The 12,560-nt window shown below is 45.6% G+C and overlaps 1 protein-coding gene across 1 annotated transcript in view; it reads right to left on the reverse strand.

Moving 5' to 3' along the window:
- Positions 1-12,560, reverse strand: part of patj (PATJ crumbs cell polarity complex component) — a gene marked incomplete at its 3' end in the record, with an annotated part of 330,847 nt that overhangs the window by 72,302 nt on the left and 245,985 nt on the right. The window contains 2 exon segments of the mRNA XM_084311517.1: positions 987-1,109; positions 6,807-7,016. Of these exon segments, the coding sequence (XP_084167643.1) occupies positions 987-1,109; positions 6,807-7,016 (333 nt within the window).

Here is a 12,560-nt window from a genome sequence, read left to right on the forward strand (position 1 = left end):
GAGGGCAGAGCAACCCCCCCCCCCCGGCCAATTTACAGTGAAAAATGTGCCGAGTCGAAAATCTTAATGGCACAATTAGTCTCGTTTTTGGTAGATTTACTGCTGAGCACTTTGACTCGCGAGCCACCATTACATCTTGGCTAAAGAATTTCCAAGGGTAATATGGAGGTGGTCAAAATGAGAGAAAGTAGAGAAGTGAAGAAAAGAGAGAGAAAGAGGGAGTGAGACATAAAGAAAGAGCGAGAGGGGGAGATAGAAAGAGAGAGAGATATTGCATACTCGCATAAAGTGGGGCCACTTGTCCCCACTGTCTGTTGGCTAATGACTAGGCGTGTTGGGTCATTTGTCAAAATGCTAAACGCTTAAAAAAGTCTAAACGTGGAAGAAAACTTCTACTCCGATCCAAAAGGAGGGCACCTTAGCAATTAACACCAGGAGTGGCGCTCGTTCTGTTCCCTCTCGTTCAGGAAGTTGTGTACTTCTTGGAGCGCTAACGTCTTTGCGAGCCTGGGTACGCTAGCCTCATAGCATAATTGCCTAAGTAATTTTTCAAGACTTTCGGAAAAGACGAAAAAACAAATTTTCGCACAAGTCACACGAGTGAGTTAGGCAGAAAGGGATTTGTAACATAACAAGGTTCTGATTGGCTGAGGACACAGTCACTAAGCCAGGGTGGTGCAGCAGTGTGAGGAGAGTAGAGTTAGGCAGAAATATCAATTTGGCCCAAAAATTACTTAGGCCATTAAGCCATGAGGCTATACAATAGATGTCGGGGACAATACGTTACTAACAGGCAACAGGCTTTGCTTCATGCGAGACTAAAGTGAGGGTTAAACGAGAGAAGAACAGATTTGTGCCTAGTAACATTTCATGAATGAGGCCCATTGATTTTACCCAGAGGAGAAATATTACAATATGAGGAGTGGTTTGACTTTCACATGCAGGATTTGTGTGTGTTTGTGCATGTGTGTGTGTGTATGTTTTACCTTGGGTACGGGTAGGAGTGTGTTGATGAGAGACATGGACATTGTCTCATCCCTGTTGCCATCCACTTGTCCCTCCGTGGTCGCCGCGCTGTTTCCCAATCGCCTCCCCTCTGCCCCCTCCATCTACACACACAGTGGAAATGGTGCATTTATATAACAGCTTTTATCCAAAGCGCTTTACAATTTGGTCCTCACATTCACCCATTCACTCACACATGCAAACACCGACGGCAGAGCCAACCATCCAAGGTGCCAACCAGCTCATCGGGAGCAACTAGTGTCTTGCTCAAGGACACTTCGTTCGACACGCTGCCCGGGAATCAAACCGGGAACCTCCAGATTACCAGATGACTGCTCTACCTCCCAAGTCACTGTCCCTGCCCACTGCCCACTTTGACAACCTAGGATGGCTTAGAGTAGACGACAGAGTACAGCAACTTGCAATGGGCCTGGTCTACAAGATACACTACACGACCAAGGTACCCATGTACATGTCAAAATACTTCCCAAAGGTCAGTGAATACCACGATCACAACGCCAGAGGGAGCTCCACAAATCATGTTAAACCCAGATTCGGCTCAAACAAGGGACTAAACACGTTTCGCAATTATGCCACATCAATGTGGAACGCCCTACCCAAAGCTGTAAACTACCCACTTTCAAAAACACTCAAAGAACACCTACGGGAGACTGCAATTCGAAACTGGCCCCTACAAATGTCCTAACCCAGTTGTACAGTAAATGACCAAGTATGGCTTTGTCAGTATTCCAATGTACAGTGTACAGTGTCCCCCACCCACCCCCTACCCAACCCCCCCCCACCCCCCCCCCCCCACCTCTCCAATGTACAGCCCCCCACCCCCCCCCCCCCACCCAACCCCACCCCACCTACCCAACCTCCTCCAATGTACAGTTTCTACGTCAAATGTATATACACTCTTTTTCTGGACACTTTTTGTATCACAAACAGTACTGTATTTGAAAATCTGGTATGTCATAAATGTATAGATGTAGCAGTACTGTCTATCTGTATGTCGTGTGTGTCATATATGTTATGATGAATTGAAAATGGGGGACCCTGATGTAAACATGACGAAAGTCTTTCTCTGGTCTGCATCCCCTTAACAATTGTATGTATTGAGCTGTACTGTACTGTACCCATTCTGCAATCTGTTAATAAAGTTTTCAATCAATCAATCAAAACTGTCGCCCCCAGTAGAGACAGCATTTTACTTTATGTATCTGGAACTGCCATTGTGGTTATGAAGTATCATTAAAGTGAAAAAGTCTCCTTACACTTAGCTCCATATAAGGGTATGTACAGTACTAGTCACATTACTTGCCCATCGCTCCACCAGTGTATGCTTTAAAAAAATTTGTATATAGAAATGTTAACTCATTGGACGCCATGGACTTGAGCATCTTTTGTTCCTACCACGACAACGCTCTAAGAGATAGGAATAAGTGGCGGTGTTTGCAGGGCTATATCTATATTCTATATTATAGCTATTGAAGGAAATAGGTTTTTCAATGTGTATATAGTGTTAAATATTGGTGGATGACAGCATCTACTTATAGCCAGGTCAGAGAGGTAGAGGTGGTGGAGGAGGAGGTCAGAGAGGTAGAAGAGGTGGTGGAGGAGGACGACAGAGAGTCAGTTCTATGTCTCCACGGTGGCAAGCAGAGCCCAGTTTGTACCATAAACAACTAGATAAGCACTGAGCAGGCAGAACTATGGAGAGGTTGACATCAATAGAACGGACGTTTAGTGTGTGTTAAAGGTGAACTGCAGTTGTCATGACAGCGTGTCACATAGCAACGAGAAAAGGGGCCGGGCCTGTCGTTGCTATGGCGAGAATAATATAATGTGAGTTTCTTCCGGGTGGAAGTTATTCAGATTCGACGCACAGACGAGAAGAGCTTGATCAGAGACTTTGAACCGAGGGGTGGAGGGGAGGACTGAAGTGCCACGACGACAGGGAAGGCTTTTGGGATAACAGCTAGGCTGCGACGACCACCGAGCGGGGTGAAAGGAGAAATCCATTAGGATAATGAATTTAGTTTCTTCCAAATACTTTCCAAGGACAATACAGAACTGGTTTACATCTGATGACGAGGCTTTGTTTATGGAATAAACAACGTTTTTCCAAGAAAGGTATCAGGCTGCCAGTGTCGAATTCTTATGATTACGGATTGCATTAAAGGGGAATGACAAAGATTGTACAGCCAGTATGAGAAGGCTGACGTCGGATAGAGAAATAAACACAATGCAGGAACTACACGAACACAGATGAAGAGGTGATAAGTGGCTGATTATTATCAAAATCCAACACTATGGATACAATACTATGGCCCATTTGACATCAACTATCTATCGTTCAATATGTGAAAAATAATAAAATGTTTCATCCATACGTTCGCGTTATACCGTGGTGAATATAAGTATAGTTTTAGAGTGATCCTGTCTAATCCCAGAAAACGATGATATGCAGCAATACGTGCATTTCACTAAAAGCGTTGGCGTTTTTTTTGCCTGGACACGCTACTATTTCCAAATCAAATGTATATAATAGGTATTATGTTTCATCATGAATGCATGATGAAATTTGCATTTTTATGCTTTGATCGTCACCAACGGCATACGTTGTGGAGTAACGTTACACACACACGTTGCGATCGATGTGAAATCATGGTTGGATCAAAGCAGGATTGATATAATTTAGTCCTTACCTTCACTAGGAGGTACCCCAAAAAGAATATTCCAATTGTCTGATCGCGAGTCCCAGTATTGGTGTCCATCGTGTCGCCAACATAATCCACCACAACAGATGCATCGGGGGCATTTGATGCTTCTCAATGCGATCAGGATAACCACTCGACTCGCCTGACAAAGAAAACTGCGCCCGGAGACATTTGAACGTAACACAGGCCAAGATATAAGGTTTCAAAGGGTGCTCGATGCCACCTGAGATGATGCGGCCGGTATTGCACTTTGGCGATCTGAGGACGACTCCTCATGTTAACCCCGAGTCTGTGTGCCTGTAATGAATAGAAATATAGAATAAAATAAATAACGATGAAAACCCGATTATACTCACTGTGCCGCCTAGACTCCTTACATTATTGTGCATTGTAAATGAGGGCTATTTCATTTTATTGAACAATTGTATTGCACTGCACTATTTCACCATAGAATGAAACCGTAAACAAAGAGGCCTATTGGGATGTTAGATCCTAATGTGAAAAATGTGATTTGCCTCACCGTGTCCATGTTATGCTTGTTTTATGTCTGCACTTTATGCATTGATCATCTGTAAATTTTTTGCTCGTTTTATGCCCGTCTTTTTTACTGCGTGAAGCACTTTGAGCTGCAATTCTTGTATGAAAGGTGAGTTTATATAATTAAAATCCAGTTCGTTTATTTTCGCATATCAGTGTCCACATTTATCAAATTTAAAAACATGTATTGTATATGTCTAGGCAGCAGAAGTACAGCAGCAGTGCAGAGTAGCTTAAGTTTCACTTTCACTTTGAGAGTAGATTTTACTTCACGTGGAGCAGAGAAAGAAAGAAGAACATCAGGGGCGACAGTGGCTCAGAGCAGTTGCCTGGTGATCGTAAAGGATCCCGCTTCGATTCCCAGTCCTCGCGGGCAGCGTGTCGACGTGTCCTTGAGCAAGACACTTAACCCCTAACTGCTCCCGATGAGCAGGTCGGCACCTTGCTCCACCGTGAATGTGGGAGTGAACGGGTGAATGCGTTGGATAACAGCGCTATACAGACGCACCATGTACCACTTACTGGAACCCATTCAGAGCTCAAATGCGACGGGTAAAGCAGAAGTAGAAGAAGAGGTAGCAGAAACTCTTATACAAGCAAAAGACACACAACCCGCTGGATGTTTATTCACTTTTATTGAGATGGTGAGAAAAGGAATACTTGTGTGAGCCGCCTAAGAGTTTAATGGCCTGGAAAACCCAGTTAGGCTGCTGCCAACTCCTCCAAAAACCAGAGACACTGATCTAGTACACGGCCGGGTGTCTGGAAAGTTAGTCTTGGGTAGTGATCAATCGCTCCTTAAGAATCCCGCACCCATCCATTATAGGAAAATAACACTCAATTTGAGAATCCACATAGGTTACCGTGGCCAACCACAGTCCCGACCATACGAAATCCTGTCAGCGAATAGGAACAAGCCTCTACCACATCCAACGGCCAGACAGCCAAGACCCTAATCTGTCATGTCATCGAGCGTTTTGGAAGCGGCTCCGCTGGCAGGGAACGGCAGACTGACTTTGTGTAAAGCCTCACCGTGCTTCCTGAGCTCCCCCGTCCACATGTACTTTATATCCTCTTATAGGAGCACCGCCGGTCACTTCAGAGGCAGAGCGGGGTGGACCCTGAGCTCCCAAGATCCGTACCTGGCAGCCGTCACAGTCACCTTGGTTCATGTGATCTCACAAGGGCTGTACATTCATACGCTATGACATCACAGGCCTTTGATTCCACTTGATGTATATATCGCTATACCACATGTGCAGCAAAAAGGAACACAGGCCATAGACGTGAACAGAGACCAAACGGTTTCTCCCGGTCACTCGGGTACAGCCTGGTGGTGATGCTGGAGTGCCTCCAAGAAAGTCAGTGTGATAGATGTTTTTTATTTTTTTACCCCCGATCTTCTGAAGTTGTTAATTTTGTTTGATTCTGGTCCAATCTTCTAGTGCGCCTCCATCCACACATCACTTGGTTTATCTGGAAGCTCATAGATAGACTAGGGACGGCACCGATCCGATACTCAGTATCGGTATCGGGCCGCTAATGGTCAAATTCACGGGATCGGATATCGGAAAAACAGGAAGTATTTTCCGATCCGATACATGCCGGTAAAACGTCCCATTGCGTCAACAGTAGTAGCGCGTAACAACGTTAGCTAAACGTGAGCGCCGCGGGCATGTCAGCTGTGTGGAGTTATTTTAAGCTCAAAGAAAAAAAAGGCAAAACAGCCCGTGGTGTTATGTTAATGTGTGCTATCTTGAGGGTGTGCAGTTAGAGACCATTGACCGGAGGGGCTGCACAATATGCCAGGTCGAGGGCCTTGGAAGTGGATTCGTGCGGCGATGGAGAGCCAGTGCAGCTCTGTAAGAAGTGGGGTAACATGGGCTGACTTTGGTAGGTTTGAGATCAGGCGGGCCGCTGCGTTCTGAATGCGTTGAAGAGGCTCGGTGGCGCTGGTCAGAGGGAACAGAGAGACCGTTACAAATGTAACCACAGTTCTCTCATGGAACAAGAGATGCCATTTATCAAGTTTAAATCATTAAATGAGTGATTCATTGTTTGCACGGTATCTATACTTTTTTAAGTTTTGTTTTTAAAGGTATTGATTTTGGCACCATTTAGGACCCGGCGTCGTTTTAAAGTATCCGTTTTTGCACTGGAATTTAAATAAATTCCAACGATACCCCACCCTATTTTACTGTGTATTGTCCATCTGCATTTCATGCAGGGTTCTGTACATCTTTAAATCATATGCGTTGATCTGTAACGAGAGAGCTGGTTATGTTGCCGGTTGTGTTACCACCAAATAACCCAGTCAAACTCAGTCATTCAATTAAATGTACGTTACAAAAAAAAAAAAAAAAGCAATCATGACTGTGATTCTCTAATCAATCAGCGTGTGTTCAATAACACTTAAACTTTATTGATTTTGCTCTCTAAGATAGAACAACGGGCGGTATACGCTTTACAGAAATGACCACCCACTTCCTTTGGTTTCAATCAATCTCCCCTCCTCCGTGTGGTGCGGCACTGCTTACGTACCACCAGAGGCTTGCGGATGCCCAGGCGGGCGGTGCCCGGCTTGGCCGCCTTGAGAACGTCCACGGCCTCCGCCAGGCTGAGGCTGTCCAGCTGGGCGTGGTTGACGGAGACCAGCTGGTCCCCGGGCAGCAGACCTCCCTGCCTCTCCGCAGCCCCGCCGGGAACCAGGGAGCGGATCACCATCACACAGCGGCCGGCATCCACCGGATCCTGGACACGCAGGCAGGGGGAGACAGAGACCAGAGGAAGAGGAGGAGGAGAGAGAGAGAGAGAGAGAGAGAGAGAGAGAGAGAGAAGAGGGAGGGGGGTAGAGGGAAAGGAGGGATAGAAGGAGACGAGAGGGGGGAGGGGGTAAAACACATGTTTAGAGAAGCTGTGGACACACATGTACTACACTGTACTCGCAAGCAGACACACACTGACACACCTACACTGTACTCACAAGCAGACACACACTGACACAACTACACTGTACTTACAAGCAGACACACACTGACACAACTACACTGTACTTACAAGCAGACACACACTGACACAACTACACTGTACTCACAAGCAGACACACACCGACAGAACAACACTGTACTCTCGAGCAGACACACACTGACACAACTACACTGTACTTACAAGCAGACACACACTGACACAACTACACTGTACTTACAAGCAGACACACACTGACACAACTACACTGTACTTACAAGCAGACACACACTGACACAACTACACTGTACTCACAAGCAGATACACACCGACACAACTACACTGTACTTACAAGCAGACACACACCGACAGAACAACACTGTACTCTCGAGCAGACACACTGACACAACTACACTGTACTTACAAGCAGACACACACTGACACAACTACACTGTACTTACAAGCAGACACACACTGACACAACTACACTGTACTTACAAGCAGACACACACTGTCACAACTACACTGTACTCTCGAGCAGACACACACCGACAGAACAACACTGTACTCACAAGCAGACACACACTGACACAACTACACTGTACTCTCGAGCAGACACACACCGACAGAACAACACTGTACTCACAAGCAGACACACACTGACACAACTACACTGTACTCTCAAGCAGACACACACCGACAGAACAACACTGTACTCACAAGCAGACACACACTGACACAACTACACTGTACTCTCGAGCAGACACACACCGACAGAACAACACTGTACTCACAAGCAGACACACACTGACACAACTACACTGTACTCTCGAGCAGACACACACTGACACAACTACACTGTACTCTCAAGCAGACACACACTGTCACAACTACACTGTACTCTCGAGCAGACACACACTGACACAACTACACTGTACTCACAAGCAGATACACACCGACAGAACAACACTGTACTCTCGAGCAGACACACACTGACACAACTACACTGTACTTACAAGCAGACACACACCGACACAACTACACTGTACTTACAAGCAGACACACACCGACAGAACAACACTGTACTCACAAGCAGATACACACCGACAGAACAACACTGCACACAAAAGCAGAACCCAGCTACCTAAATTAAATGCTACTACAAGATTTCTTAGAGAACGCTCCAATTTCTGTCCTGAACCCCTACAGCAGCTGACCTTTGAGCCCAAAAGGTCCCACAAGGCCTGCTTATCATACGACTGTACTGAAAAGCAACACCAACTTTTCTTTTGGATATTTTCTCCTAGGAATATGGCATAGTTGCGATATCCACATCATCTTTTAGAAGATATTTTTGGCTAAATGTGGTGAGGCAATAATGGGTATGAAAGCCATCTCCGACTAGAGATACAAGACTTGGGGTTTTCATCTGATACAAAAATCCTACGTGAAAATATGTGCAAAATTCTCCTGTACACCTTTAACTCATTGGCTGCCAGCTATTAACCTTATCCTGTGGTAGCTACTGCCACGCTGTAAACGATGGGAGTTAGTCACCTTGTTTGTATTCTATATTATAGCCATGGATACAATACTATAGTCATTTGACATTGAGTTTCTTCCAGTCAAGATGCAAAAAAAAGAAACATTTTCCATACATACGTTCTCGTGTTATACCGTGGTGAATATAAGTATGGTTTTAGAGCGGTCTAGGGTAATTCATGAAATGCTGAGTTATAGCCCTACACATCAATTCCATTGTAGACGCTGCCGTTTCGTGCCTGAACGCGCTATTGTTCCGGAATCAAATCTACGATATAGGTATTATTTTCCATCATGAATGCATGAAAGGAGAGGGGGGGGGGGGGTCGTTTCTGATTATTTGATTGTCAGTAACGGCATTCTCATTGAACACTAAAAACGTTTATCAGCCCGATCGGTACAAAAGCATTGCAGGATCAAGCTAAAATTGACGTCAAATCGCCCGTACCTGTGGCCGGGAGTAATCCAAAAAGAATATTCCAATTGTTTGATCGCCATCTGGTATATCCAATGGCCATTTGCTCGATGGCATAATCTACCATAACATATGGATCGGGCATATTTGACGGGCTTCAATGTAACCGGGACAACCGTTCGCCTCGCCCCCAAGACCTGGGGCCATCCCACAGCCCAGGATACAATGTTAGAAAGGGTGCTCGATACCGCCGTCTAGCGTGATGCGGCCGGTATTGCACCTAGGCATTCTCAATGCGATTCCCAATGATAACCCTGAGTCACTGGGCCTGTAATGAATATAAATAATGAATAAAAGAAATAACGATCAAATAACGAGTATACTCGTTGTTGGCGTTCAGCGATTGGCGGCCAATAATGAGTATAATCGCCGTTGGCGGGGAATGAGTTAATTAAAGATGAATGAAGGGGGGTTGATTTTTTATTCAACTATAACAAGGACCCAGTGTCATCGACGCGAAGCCTTCTCACATAGATTGAAGTCCCACAACATGCCCTTTGAAACGGGCATGAAACTAAACTATGAGACTACTGTGATAATCCTTTATTTCCATGACTTTTGAGCTACTAAATGTAAACAGGACTCAGGATGCAGACATGCAGTTGTACTAACGTTACTGTGATAAGCCATTCTTTCCATGAGCTTCATGGTGTGAACTGCCGTTGACGTCAACATAATGCTTGCAGGACGCCACTAGGGGGCAGAGTGGCTAAGTGTGAGTGAATGAATGAATAAATAATAATAATAATAATAATAATAATAATAATAATAATAATAACTATTTGTATAGCACTTTTCATACAGAAATTGCAGTTCAAAGTGCTTCACAGTAGTAAAAAATACAGGCATAAGCGAGCATAAAAAAGATAGAGAGGTAGCAAGGTGAGGTAAATCACAGTTTTTCACATTAGGATCTAGCATCCCAATAGGCCTTTCTGTTTACGGTTTCATTCAGTAATAATAAAACAAATGAAATAGAATAGATGGAGTAAAAAGGTGCGGTTTGATTCCGTTTAAAAATAGGCTAAAAATTATAAAAATAGAACAACAGAGCAGTGCATCGCTCTCAACACTGTGTGAGTTTCTTTACAAAGACATACAGTTCTAAATCACCTTATAGAACAACAGAGCAGTGCGTGTCGCTCACAACTTTGAGAATGAACGAGTGACTGACTGCGTCGATGAGTGAGTTAGTGACGCTGCCGGCCACAGAGGTGCTCTGCATCTAGAAGCAGACGAGCCCGGTCACACAGATGGAGAGACAGCGTCCATCAAGGCTCTTCTCTTATTGCCTCAGTCTCTATCCTTCACTCAGGCCGTGACAGCCTTTGATGAGTCGCCACGCTAACAGGAAGCACTTTGGCAGCGCCGGCCGATCACGTGCTCCCAGGCCTCCCATAAAGGGAGAGAGTAGAGAAGAGAGAGTGTACCGACGGAGGGAGAGAGAGAATGAAACGAGACTCTTGAAGCGGGGGGCCGTAGTGAAGTGAAGATTTGCGACAGAGGTACTGGGTTGACTGAGGTGAGGCAATTGTGAAAAGTCTTTTCAGAGGTAAGGCAGGGGGCATACTGTATATTATGGACTCAGAGGTAAGACAGGGGGCATACTGTATATTATGGACTCAGAGGTGAGGCAGGGGGCATACTGTATATTATGGACTCAGAGGTGAGGCAGGGGGCATACTGTATATTATGGACTCAGAGGTAAGACAGGGGGCATACTGTATATTATGGAGGTAAGACAGCAGGGGGCATACTGTATATTATGGACTCAGGTGAGGCAGGGGGCATACTGTATATTATGGACTCAGAGGTAAGACAGCAGGGGGCATACTGTATATTATGGACTCAGAGGTGAGGCAGGGGGCATACTGTATATTATGGACTCAGAGGTGAGGCAGGGGGCATACTGTATATTATGGACTCAGAGGTAAGACAGCAGGGGGCATACTGTATATTATGGACTCAGAGGTAAGACAGGGGGCATACTGTATATTATGGACTCAGAGGTGAGGCAGGGGGCATACTGTATATTATGGACTCAGAGGTGAGGCAGGGGGCATACTGTATATTATGGACTCAGAGGTGAGGCAGGGGGCATACTGTATATTATGGACTCAGAGGTGAGGCAGGGGGCATACTGTATATTATGGACTCAGAGGTGAGGCAGGGGGCATACTGTATATTATGGACTCAGAGGTGAGGCAGGGGGCATACTGTATATTATGGACTCAGAGGTAAGACAGGGGGCATACTGTATATTATGGAGGTAAGACAGCAGGGGGCATACTGTATATTATGGACTCAGGTGAGGCAGGGGGCATACTGTATATTATGGACTCAGAGGTAAGACAGCAGGGGGCATACTGTATATTATGGACTCAGAGGTGAGGCAGGGGGCATACTGTATATTATGGACTCAGAGGTGAGGCAGGGGGCATACTGTATATTATGGACTCAGAGGTAAGACAGCAGGGGGCATACTGTATATTATGGACTCAGAGGTAAGACAGGGGGCATACTGTATATTATGGACTCAGAGGTGAGGCAGGGGGCATACTGTATATTATGGACTCAGAGGTGAGGCAGGGGGCATACTGTATATTATGGACTCAGAGGTGAGGCAGGGGGCATACTGTATATTATGGACTCAGAGGTGAGGCAGGGGGCATACTGTATATTATGGACTCAGAGGTGAGGCAGGGGGCATACTGTATATTATGGACTCAGAGGTAAGACAGCAGGGGGCATACTGTATATTATGGACTCAGAGGTGAGGCAGGGGGCATACTGTATATTATGGACTCAGAGGTGAGGCAGGGGGCATACTGTATATTATGGACTCAGAGGTGAGGCAGGGGGCATACTGTATATTATGGACTCAGAGGTAAGGCAGGGGGCATACTGTATATTATGGACTCAGAGGTGAGGCAGGGGGCATACTGTATATTATGGACTCAGAGGTAAGACAGCAGGGGGCATACTGTATATTATGGACTCAGAGGTGAGGCAGGGGGCATACTGTATATTATGGACTCAGAGGTGAGGCAGGGGGCATACTGTATATTATGGACTCAGAGGTGAGGCAGGGGGCATACTGTATATTATGGACTCAGAGGTGAGGCAGGGGGCATACTGTATATTATGGACTCAGAGGTGAGGCAGGGGGCATACTGTATATTATGGACTCAGAGGTAAGACAGGGGGCATACTGTATATTATGGACTCAGAGGTGAGGCAGGGGGCATACTGTATATTATGGACTCAGAGGTGAGGCAGGGGGCATACTGTATATTATGGACTCAGAGGTGAGG

The sequence above is a fragment of the Notolepis coatsorum genome (assembly GCF_963971535.1).
Source record: "Notolepis coatsorum genome assembly, chromosome: 3".
NCBI classification, from domain to species: domain Eukaryota; kingdom Metazoa; phylum Chordata; class Actinopteri; order Aulopiformes; family Paralepididae; genus Notolepis; species Notolepis coatsorum.